At 34.4% G+C, this 12,881-nt stretch overlaps 1 protein-coding gene across 18 annotated transcripts in view; it reads right to left on the bottom strand.

Moving 5' to 3' along the window:
- PHF20L1 (PHD finger protein 20 like 1) overlaps positions 1–12,881 on the bottom strand; it is a gene marked incomplete at its 3' end in the record, with an annotated part of 76,570 nt that overhangs the window by 45,354 nt on the left and 18,335 nt on the right. For 7 of the 18 annotated variants that reach the window (XM_082433813.1, XM_082433817.1, XM_082433818.1 and 4 more), the window contains 4 exons: positions 10,036–10,124; positions 9,720–9,809; positions 4,571–4,784; positions 3,868–3,996 (listed from right to left, as the gene is read on the bottom strand). In XM_082433813.1, the coding sequence (XP_082289939.1) occupies positions 3,868–3,996; positions 4,571–4,784; positions 9,720–9,809; positions 10,036–10,124 (522 nt within the window). The remainder of the gene's footprint in view (positions 1–3,867; positions 3,997–4,570; positions 4,785–9,719; positions 9,810–10,035; positions 10,125–12,881) is intronic. The other 11 variants (XM_082433815.1, XM_082433822.1, XM_082433823.1 and 8 more) reach the window with 6 other exon arrangements.

Genomic DNA, 12,881 nt, shown 5'->3' with positions numbered 1-12,881 from the left:
CTTACTTCAGCAATTATACCACTATATTATTAAAGCTGTCTTCAGCATATTTAATAGGAGAAAAAAGGTGCCCCAAAATGCCACCTAACTTCGAGCTACCCTGTGGCAACATCGCTTGACTTTTTCAGGTAACAATCTCAAAGATGTTAAGTAATCTAAGTGGAAATTCAAATATTAAAATTGTATTCTCAAAAAAAGTTGTACTAGAGCCAAGTGTTAAATCAGGCAAAAGGCACCTTTCCATTATTAGATAATAAAGTTGAATATCTATCACTCAGAATTGTAATTCAAAACAGCAAAGGCTGAGAATAAAACAATGATTTTGTTACAGCAATGATTGGTATTAAAACTGCTATTTGGTGCAGTTTGAGATAATCCATACTGCTCAAGTCCCACACAGTATGAAGTGTAGGTTTAAATGGAGGAAAAAAGACCCAATGTGTAAGTAATTTTACAAAAATAGTTTATAAATCATAAATTCAATCCTAACTATATTAATATAACTTTTGAACACATTTTTAGATGACTAAACAAGATGTAGCACAGAATATTTCTTTAACATTTAAAGCTGCATTCACTAGGTTTTTCTTCTCTAGCTAATATTTTTTAGGTTAAATACTACTAAAAATAAAAAGAAAAATTATTAGGAAATTAGGTTCTTCCTTTGAAGGGAACTGAGTAGAGGCCCTACTTCGAAGGGGTACTCAAAGAGGACAAATATTTGCTATTCTATCTACTAAATACACTTTACGTTTTTCGTTTCCTTTCATATAGGTGGTGGAAATACTTTTAAATCACATCAATAGATGAAATAGATCACAACCTTCAAGAATTAATTGGAGGGAAATAAATGCAAATGAAATTAATTTGTTATTTGCAAATATGTATTATCAATATATTACTTACCAATATATTACTAACAAGTTCTCATCCAAATAAGATATCTATAAACATTTTAACAGAATGTGTTATGCAGTTTCAAGAAATTATTTAAATACCAGGTAGAAGTAGAATATAAATTTTTGTAAGTCCCACCCACAAAGTGATAATTTCTCAATACTCTACTTCAGTTATAAAATAGAGTTAGTCTCTCACTGCCGATAGGAATAAACAGAACAGAGGCCAGAGCATCCGGTAATGGGGAAGATAGAAAGAGCAAAGTGGTTAAATTCATGGTCTACTTTTCATCCAGCGATTCCAAAACACAATATTCTTGCTTAGATTAAGAACCAAATATCCTGGATATTATAATCAATAACTTATTACTGGCCAATTCAAATCTCTGGGGTTTTTTAATTGTTTTTTAAATTCCTTAAGCTGTACAAACATATCTAAACGGGTTGAACGTCTAGGAACTCCTAGAACTATTACAAACAGACCATGCACCAACTGCTGTTTCTTCTTTTACTCTCTGACAACCCGTACTTTAAAATCTACTCAAATTTGCTTACAGTTTGCTTGCAACTTTGTCCCAAAGTATAAACTTTATTATCTTTGTAAAATTGTTTGTTCTAAATCAGTATGCATAAAGTATATAATTATCAATAAGGTACATGACAATGAAAAATAAGATTCTGGAAGAACATATATATACTATGCAACAATAATTTCAGTGTCTACTTATTAGAAAATTTTGAAGAAAGCCATCCTATTCCATTCTCTGTAGAGAAATCATGTTTGGAATCTCTGTAGGGTGTATATATGAGGAAGAAACAGAAAGAGAGTGAATAAATACATGAATTAAGTTTATCCAGCGGCTGGTCCACTTATTTCCTGTTAGAACTATTTAAAAAATAAATAAAATGGTGTGCGTGGGGGGGTAATACATCAGAGCAGGCTGAGATGCGGCCACGTTGCCAGCCTATTCCTCTTAGTAGTAAAGGGACAAAAAGACAGATATAAGTGAGCTTGAGAAATTTAAAATATACCATAATTCCATAACAAAATTGCTATTTCATATTAGTTCTCATCTCTTTTTATGGTCCACAGATGAAATTTACTGTACAGAGGCAAGCCTGAGTTTCAATCATAAAAGACAATCTTAAAATATCTGGTATCTTTTTGCATGATATAGTTGTAACATGAAATCAGAAATAGATGCAGAGATGAACTATTAAAAAAACCAACATACATCTTCTGAGTAAATAAAGGGAAAAGATCATAACAGTTTCACATTCGTAAAATCTTATGCCTTTCCACTGTTGCCCCAACTATTACTTGTTGATTTGAGATTCCCAAGAGGAAGTGAAGACAAAGTCCCTCCACAGAAGGCACAGGGTGTTACTAAAGCAACCAGTATTAGAACTTCCTTGAGGTACATGGTAAAATGGTTTTCCCCCCACTACTGTCTTTTCAAGGCCAAGCGGAAATACTGCATCATTGTGGACTGAGCTGTTTTCTTACTTCTTTAAATGGTGAGCTTGAACTTCTCAGTAAGACACATGTAAGAGTATACTGACTGAAACTAAAATCAGATTATCCAGATTGTAGGAAAAACCATGATGCTGGGAAACTGGCAGTTGTAGCGTCAGTGTCACTTCCATCTTCCTTGATCTTGGCTCCCCCAATAAGGCTGTTTCAATCTTGGTATCACGGCAGTTAGAAGTACTATTCCACAGTACAGAGCTCGGAGTTCCATTATTCTAAGTCAAAACGGAAGTCTCAAGTTGCCATCATAATAATCACTAGGATAACATTTTGGCTTTCTCAAAAGCTAATAGTTTCTATGGAAAAGGTGGAATGGGAATGGGTAAATTGATCTGAAATATTTCCTGTCCTCGGGCCAAATATATCCTTTATCAGAGAAAGGCACAAAAATAATATTAACAATGGAAAGACTAAATATTCTCACTTGTTGAAACCAATTATAATTACTTAGATGAATACTGTAATAAAACAGTGGCTCTAAAGAACCCTCAGCTGCAAAGTCATCTTTCAGTGGGTTTACACTCTTTAGAAAATGGTCAAAATGTTTAATTTATATTTATTCTTGGGTCTGACAATGAAACCAAGCTTTTTCAAGTTATTTAGAAGAATGTCAACAAAGATTTACATAGCTTTATTAGGCCAAAGGCACAAAAAATCATTTGTCCTTAAAATAAGAGCATATGACTGAATATTAATTAAAATATTTTACCTCCCCTTTTATAACATATACGCAGAAAAATTAAATATATTCACAATTTCTTTTAAACATTAGAATCATTAGGCTGAATGGAACTGTGGGTCTTAGTATGACTGGCCCCTTCTTCTGTAAACACTAACCAGGCTAGAATTTCCAGTGCTTTTCATCATTCTAGTATTCTACTTCCTAATTACAACAAGGCATAGAGAAATAAGCCCAAATTCTAGAGACCAACCTGAAGGTAAGAACAGAAATTTTAAAAATGTATAGAAGTACTTTTACATTGGGCATAACAAATTTGGGAGCTGAATTTAATTCAGTATTCATCTTTCCAACCATATATGGTACCATCCTTAATGAGACCAGTCAAGAGTAAGAATGTGTAATATTTAGAACCTCAGACATTATGTCACCACAAGTTGACAAAAGCGTATAATTCAATTCTTAGAGAAACTACTCCTGCCACCCAGGTGATTTTAAAACTATGGCATTTTGTAACATTTGATCCTATGGATCCTCACAACATCCCTGTGAGGTAGGTAGAAAATATGTGATACTTTTCACATTTCCAACAGAAAAAGCCCGCGGTGTTGAAAGGGATGACCTTGAAGAAACAAAGCAACTGTCTTTCTTATTAACCAGTTAGCTACACTAAACCAACAGATACATTTTCCTTTATTTAAAACAAACTACTATAAAATCAAACCCTCCATTCCCCCCGAAAAAGAATCATTGTAGTTTACCAGTAATCTTGTTAAGTCGAGCTCTCTTTGCCTGAAATGAGTTGCCTTGATTATTTTTCCTCTTGTTTGATAATGTGCTCTCTGGCTGTGGAAAGACCATCTTTGGAACGTTCTCTACATGAAGTCCTACTTTTAATAGAATATATATATGAGAGTTTATCTAGAATCCAAAGTTAAAACACATGAATATTTTTTAAATAGCAAAATAATACAAAAGCTTTGCACCTAATTTTTTTAATCTAGTGCTTGACAAAGAACTTTAAAAAACACAAATCTCTCTAGACCAATATATTAGAAATAAAAAAACTACTAAGCAGTTATGCTTTAGGAAAGGAATGACTTACTGCTTTTACTGTATTATATATTGAAATGCATGCAGAAGCATTTTAAAGAAAAGAAAACAAACAAACAAAAAACCCCACACAAAAGAAATCCCAAAACCTACTTGGTAGAAGTTACAAATCAAATTCTCAATGCATTTCTATTCAAGAATACTGAGGGTAACCATTATCAAGCACCCATATTAGGCCATTAATCTTCAGATCTGTAAGATGCTAAAAAACTTAACCATCATATTATGCTAGGAAAAAAATCCTAATAATTTCACTACATGTTCAAATTACAGGCAGCCAAAGGATTTGACTTATTCACTATGTGAGTTTACCACTGCCATAGGGAATGAATGTAAGAACATATTTTGTACCAAATGTTTCACTAGATGTGGGCAGATCTTCCTTCTTCTCAACTTCTGGTGTGGCTATAGAAGCTGAAGTTTCTTCCTTTTTTGAAGGTACTTTAAACCATTTTCTCTCATCTTTCTCTTTATCTTTATTGCTGTTAGCGCTAGTCCGAGGTTTGTTCCCTGTTTTATTCTTGGCTGCAGCTGCAGCAGCTGCTTTGACTAAAGCTATCCAATCCTCCAAAGGAAAAACACAAAACATGTGAAGCATTAAAAATTAATTAAAATTTAATTATACTAATGAATAAAAACATGTATCACATTTTCAAAGCTACTTTCACTCACATGCACACAAACATAAAAATCAAATTAACTACATTTACAAGGTAGATCATCAACACGGTAGATTATCAAATTTAATAATCTAATCGGTTATATGATCTTACATAAAATGGGAAAATATTCAATATCAAATACTCTTTTGATGGAATTAAATCTAAAATATAAGAAAACCTATGACAAATGTGGAATATTACATGACATTCTACCTTGGTAACTTTAGGGTTTAAACGTTGAATTATGTTTCTTCTCTATAATGCAACAGATCATAAAAGTAATAAGAAAAAAAGCTTATGTTGTAATTCTGCAAAGATTAAAAGAAACGTACAGTCAGCCCACCCTATCCTTGGGTTCTGCAGGCGTGTATTCAACCAACTGTGGATCAAAAATAGTTGGGAAAATAAATTCCAGAAAGTTCCAAAAAGCAAAACGTGAATTTGCCATGCTCTGGCAACTATTTACATAGCATTTACACTGTATTTACAACTATTTACATAGCTTTTACCTTGTATTAGCTATTGTAAGGAATCTAGAGATGATTTGGGAGCATGTGAATAGGTTATATGCAATATTGTGCTATTTTATAAAAGGGACTTGAGCATCTACAGACTTTGGTATCCATGAGGGTCCTGGAACCAATCTCCTGCAGATAATGAGGGACGACTGTATTACCATTGAGCAAATTACTATTCCTTATTAGGAAGAATGTATCACTCAAGGTAAGGTCAATTTCATAGAAATCAAAGTATGATTTTATTTTTTAAAGCTTTTAAAGTTTGGATACCTATTTATCACAATAGCTTAATATTACTAGCAAAAAAAAAAAAAAAAAAGAGCTACTTGACTTGACCAAGGTAAAGTACACACTGTCAGACTCCAGTTTAATTTCCCTCCCTCTACAATTTCCTGAATCTGTATTAGTTACCATTCTTCTGAGATGCAAATATTTATATTTCCTGTGTTAATTTTTTTAGTTTGTGGCTAAACAATTTTTACTGTTTTACTTTTAACTAAAAACACTTATTGTAATAATTATGGAAAGATGTAAAGAAGTGGTACTAACATTTAAATTTTCACAATCAAAAAGACTTTTTTAAAACAAATATTTATAATATCTCTACAGAGTTAATCTTCAACTGATGACTGATGCCACTAAGCTATCAAATAGACCACTGATTCAGACTCAACCAAAATGCGTAATACATTAAATTCTTAGTCCAAGCAACTAAAAACAATTCCACAACATCAAATGCATTTAATTCATGGGTTACATTAACAAACACAGGCCACTAAGCAATTCAAGTTGATGGCTCCTCAGTCTTGAAAATATATGGTAAAGACAATAAGCCATTAAAAGCAAACATACAAAATCTGTCTCTCTCTCCCCCATGACTGAAACGAACTGAAAACATCATGCGATTGCACCTAACACATTCATTCACCAATTTTCTATTGGATACCCTATTATATATGCCAGGAAACATGCTAAGCTAATAAAAGATGCTAGATGAAAACCCCAGGAACCCACTGGCCTGGAGTGACCACATCTTTGCTCCTGCCTGGAGGACACCCAATATCCAGCTTTCCCCGTATTTTAAACTACGTCCCCCATGCGTGTCTTATTAGAATATGAATTATGACAAAGTTGTGAAATGAAATTTTATATCTCTAGTTTGTAAAAACTAAGAACACCAGATGCACCAGTACTGTCCAATCCAAGTTTTACTTAGAACCACCTCCTTTTTTAGTCCTGCCCATAAGGAACTGACAAGCAAATAAAATTAACTATAAGACAATGTGACAGGAGAGACAGTAGAGAATAAACAAAATATTACAGGAGAACAACAAAATTTTGCCTGAAGAGAAAGACTAGTGAAAGGCTTCAGGGAAAATGATAAATGATTTGAACTCTAAAGTAGGAATTTGCTAGGGAAAAAGGCAAAGAAAAAGAAATGGACACTCCAAGCAAAAGGAAAACCATTAAACAAAGGGGTGGCAAAGTGTACACTAATAGGAAAGAGGGGTTTAAGGTCAAGGAGCCATCTGGGTGACTTAAGTATCATGGCTAAGTTGAGCCTTGAGACTAACATTTAAGTAGAAGGAAAAAAGCAACACCAATGAAAACAACCTATAGAGTGTCATCAACAAAGCAGAAAGAAAAACAAGAGTAAGTACAACAGGCAAACAAAGGAAAGTGATAATTCAGCAGAGATCATATGTTTGCAGTCTTATTAAGAACAGGGCATTTAATTCTGGGTTCCACATTGCAAGGAAAATTTTAAGTTGTTAAGAGAAATGCTAAAAGATGCCGGGGATAAATTCCATGCCCAGTTGTTTCCTCTCTCCAATAAAGAGAAAACTAGAAGAAAGAGATTCATGCTGTACTCTTTAAAAGTGAAATTAGATAAAACAGTTCTTGATCACATGACTTGTTAATCATGGGAATCACTGCAGTTGCATGATTAAATAATTCTCCCATTATTTTGTTCTTCCATTTTTTAATTGGAAAGATTCACTATCAAAAATAACTCCTGTAGGAACCCTGGCAGTCCAGTGGTTAAGCCTTCGCCTTCCAAGGCAGGGGGTGTGGGTTCGATCCCTGGTCAGGAGCTAAGATCCCACATGCCTCGGGGCCAAAAAACCAAAACATGAAACAAAGGCAATATTGTAACAAATTCAATAAAGACTTTAAAAATGGTCCACATCGGGGCTTCCCTGGTGGTGCAGTGGTTGAGAATCTGCCTGCCAATGCAGGGGACACAGGTTCGAGCCCTGGTCTGGGAAGATCCCACATACCACAGAGCAACTAGGCCCGTAAACCACAACTACTGAGCCTGCGCGTCTGGAGCCTGTGCTCCGCAACAAGAGAGGCCGCGATAGTGAGAGGCCCGCGCACCGTGATGAAGAGTGGCCCCCACTTGCCACAACTGGAGAAAGCCCTCGCACAGAAACGAAGACCCAACACAGCCATAAATAAATAAATAAATAAAATTTTAAAAAAAAATGGTCCACATCAAAAAAATCTTTTAAATAAATAAATAACTGGTGTGATCCTTCCATGAATGAGAACTAAAGATATGTTTCAAAGTTTCCTGTAGATAACACAGAGCACTGCACTATAATGAACACTATAATGAAATCAGATATGAGTTCAGTCACTCTGCACACTATGGTTGAATGAAATTTTAGGTAAGTCATTCTCTAAATTCTGAATTCCTCAACTGTGAAATAGAAATATCAGCTATACCTATGTCAAAGGATTTGCTGTAAGAATCCAATAAAACAATGTATACAAAAAATGTTCTAAAAATGGTAAAGGATCTTATGAGCCAATCTTTAACACTAGTGAGTTACAGTGTAAATTTTATATCAGCACACTCTCAAGAAGAAAAATAGGTGAGAAAAAGCCACAGAAAGTTTAAAGAAGAACATTTCCACAGTGCATTTATTTGATTCCTTATCCTTTGCTGGTTTAATAAAAGAAATTTTACTGTATAGTTTTATAAAGGAATTCTCAAAGGACTCAAAATTTAGATGATAATATGCAAAGTTGGATTCTCTTAGTACGGCCCAAACAACACCTGATCTATTAAGATATTCAAAAAATAAGAACATTTTATAAAAAACAATTCTACAAATGTTTTGAATGTGCTCATAATTAAAAATTATGAAGAATATGTAAAATTAAAGGAAATATACTACTAATATTTTCTTCTAGGAGTTTGTATTTGACATTGATTTTAATGTTAAATACATCATGGTGTGACTAGAATACTTACTAAAAATAAACATCCAATACATCCAAAAAATTAATTTTTACAACTTATTATTTTACCACAAACCAAACTGGCTCAATGTCTCTTTGGAAAAAATAAAGTTTCAATGTTAGTGCCATCTCATAAACATTCGAATGACTAAAATGACAAAATAATAGTTTTAAAGCAAAAAAAAAAAAAAATTGAGAATTTTAATTAAACAGGTACTAACTTCCCAATGTTTAAATCAATCTTTCCATGCAGTAACCAAGGAATCACACCACTGAATGCTTAAGAGAACATTTTATTTATACATACAAGTAGGAAGACACAAAGCAATTTCATGACCAAAAGCATTTCCATTTTAACCGGCATTCCACATTAATTGGGGGAAAAAAAAACTCTGCTAGCTGATGATTTCAAAATTAAATTTTTGAAAACCACGTCACTTAAAACACTCACACACTTCTCAGAAAACATCAAAAATAATTTTTTTAACTGTGATAGTCTACGTTCTAGACTACTAAATATATACACTTGACTGAAACTGACCATGTGACTTCAACACAGTTCAGGATGACATTTTTTACTGCATGGTATGCAACAAATATGTAACATAATTCCATATTAGACATTTTTATAGATCACTTTCAATTTCTTAAAATTAATTGTAGGTCCAGGTGCTGAAAATCCCAAATAACAGCAGAACATAAAAGAAAATATTTTAAATTTCTACCGCACCTTTTCTTTCCAGTATTTCAGGAAACATATTCAACCATAATGGAATTATGGTTTTAACTTCATCCCAGATTCTCCTTCAAATGCTTACCGTTCATTCTTGCTTTGAGCAGTGACAAAGCATGTAATACACTGCTTACATCATATAACTCAGAAAGCCCTACCTGAAACAGCCTACAGAGTGTCAGGTAAGCGCCTTTTGAAAGAAGATTAACGACTATGATTTATAGAAGAAAAGAAGAAGATAAGAAACTCAATATAAAATTTTATATTAAAAATTAACTTTCTAAATGATACTATATACCAGGAAAAACAAAACAAAATTAAAAAAAGGCACTTACCTCACTTCCCATAGACTGGTTACACGATCCAGCTGGGTCGATAGGACAACACCAGCTTAGTGGATGCTGGGATTTCACCTGGAACAGAAACTAGTGACCTATAACTTTAGCAGGTCTAAAACCAAAGAAGCAAAAATCAAGTGTATAATTTTACATTCTAAGCTTCTCTTTCTTGCTGCTATTTGGGGCTATCAGCACATAATCCTACAATTAGTTCACTTTAAAATATATATATGTCTGTATATATATATATTTTGATCAGTCACCATTCAAGAAAACATCCCTGTGGGTAGCTAGGAATGCTGAACACTCTTACCTGCCCCTTAGCATCCTCGGGCATGGCTTTAATGTGCATTCTCTTTAAACAACGAATAACTCCATCATAAAACTGAACTGTGAAAGTTCCTGAAATAGGAGCGAGTCAGCATCATTAGAAAATATAATTCAACCTTACAGCAACACATGATATAGAACAAGCAATGCCCTGACAGAAATAAACACCCTATGATTGCAGTAACTGCAAACACACACCCCTGCTAAGGACCCCACCAAGTTTTCTGAGTTTATTGTCTCTTTCCCTGTAAAAATAACTTTGCTTTCCCTTATAAAGTACACAAATTAAATCTTGATAAGTTAGTTGCATGTAATTTTGATTTTTACTGGAGGATCTTAAAATTTATAACAATTTAAATATATGTTAAATAACATATCAGGTATGTTATACCTGAAGAAAATAAAATCATTACTTACAAAAATGTATAATATTTCTAAGAATCATCATTTGCTCTCTTTGAAAGCTTCTAAATAATGGAGAGAAAGATCTGCTATAGGGAAAAAATCATTTTCTCAGGAAAGGATTATTCCTTTGCAATATTAATTAACTGGCAAACAAGAACTATAGATTCACAGGCTTTTCAGCTAGAAAATATACGTATCGTCTGCACAGCAGTCTTCCTGTGCCTATAAGAACACTGACTTCCAGGGAGGCGAAATGCTGCATCCAATGACAGCCAAGCAGCAGCACAGCCATGAACTGAAAACCCTGATTCCCCTCTCTCTCCCACTGAACCATTCTGCTTTTAGGACTCAACATTCTGTTTATATGGCTATTTCAAAGCATATTCACTTTTTGTTACAGACTCCATGCTTTCAAGTCTTTTACTGTACTATCAGTACTATCAGAAAACATATCAGTTACGTAGATTTTATACTTATGGAAATTCCAATGTTTTTCTATCATTTCCTATACAAATGAGGGCAGAGTGCCACTTCAAGTAAACAGATACTTGGACCTTTACTAAAGAGGTATAAACAATTGGCGCCAAAGCCAATAAATCTACGTACAAAGATTTTTCTTTTCTTTGTAATTTGAATAACACCACTGATTTCATATCTTTCTATAATCAGCATAATGTACAAATCACAGATATAAAGATCTAAACCCAAGTTATGAAAACAACTGATGAGCTGAATAGCAAGAAAGTAAAGAATCTGGGAAGACTGTGAGAATGCCAAACCGCATGAACCCCTTACACCCCAACATTCTTGCCCCTGTCCTCCTCCTTCTTCACGGGGCGCTGCAGACAACAGCAGGCTCTTCACTACGCAGACCGTGCGTTCATCCCTCCCTGCCGTTGCTCACGCTGCTTCGGCTGCTGTGATGCCATCCTCCTTCCTAACTCCAGCCCACTCTTCAAGGATCAGCTCTTCAAATCCCACCCATACTATGAAAACTTCCCTGACCACTCCAATCTACACTGATCTGTCCATTCTCTTCAACTTCTCTAAGACATATTACATATACCTAAATGTTCACATTTGTTAGTTTTGTTTAGCTTTTGTAGTGAACAGAAAACTCTTTGAGGGTTTCCTTTTTCTTTCTTTTTTTTGGGGGGGGGGTCAGGGGGATAGTGGCAGGCGGCGGGGGAGGCTCATCCACCATGTGGGACCTACAGAAAAATGACCAAATTAATACTTCCCATGGAAATTTTTAAAAAACAAGTTATATCTGCCAATATTTCACTAAGGGCTTACTCAAAACTACTCCTGAAATGGCAGAGGCTGCAATCAGTAACATCACTCTTCCACTGACGTAAGCTTATATTTCTATATAACATGCCCATGGACAAACAGGATAGGACAAAAAATGAGGGTGGTTTGTTTTTGTGTATGTTGTATGTGTGTATGCATATACTTGTAAAAGAAGCTTTAAGCATGGAAGAAAGGTCCCAAAGCTCACACATTTAAAGAAATCTCTCCTAATGAAAAGAGACAGCATTGTTTAATTTTGCTTTGCTTTGTTCCATTTTGGGTAGATCCTATTATCCTATGAAACTGATTCATTACTTCTTTTCCTTCCAAAAATTGTTACTGACTGCCTACTCTGTGCTGGGCTCTGGACTAGACACTTGGGGAGCCAGTGTGAGTTAAGACATGGGAATAAGAGCTCCATAACACAGCTCTCCAGAAGTTTAAGTGAACAGTGATTTAAAGGCCCCACTAGAAAAGAAGTAACCTGCAAACTTAATAACTGAGATGTCCCTCAGGTGACCAGTAATAAACTCATAGCCATATTTGTTATTTCAATTAGGTAAACCAATAAATTGGACCTTGGCTTTTGTAAAGTTGCATTATCATTTCTAGCTAGACAACTATGATTTACTTTTTTACACCTAACATTTCTTAATATATGTCTTTTTAAATATTTTCCTCTTCTATCTTCTCTTACCTCAATTTTTCTCAAGTTTTTTGTTAGTTTAAATTCTCAGCTTAAATCCCTTCCATGGTTCCCCCATCACCTCCAAGTAAAATTCAAATTCTTTAGGAAGACTACAAGATACTTCATATGCCAATCCTTGCTTCTCTCTCCCACCTCTTCTGCTATTCTACAACCTTTAAAGGAATCCTTCATTCCAGTCACATCAAAGATTTGCAGTTCCTTAAAAATGGCATGCGTCTCTACTATTCTTTTGCATACACCATTTCTTCTGACAGAAAAACCTTTTCATCCGTCCTTTTCTAGATAACTTGTCTGGCTTTCAAGATACAGTTTAAAGTAAGTATCCCCTTACTTAGGTTAAATGCCCTTCTTGCAAAGAAGTTGTCACTCAATGTGTTTTTTCTCTTTTTTTTTTTTTTTCGGCCATGCCATGTGGCTTGTGG

This window comes from Balaenoptera physalus, assembly GCF_965194825.1.
Source record: "Balaenoptera physalus genome assembly, chromosome: 17".
NCBI classification, from domain to species: Eukaryota; Metazoa; Chordata; class Mammalia; order Artiodactyla; family Balaenopteridae; genus Balaenoptera; species Balaenoptera physalus.
This window is presented reverse-complemented; position numbering and strand designations above follow the sequence as displayed.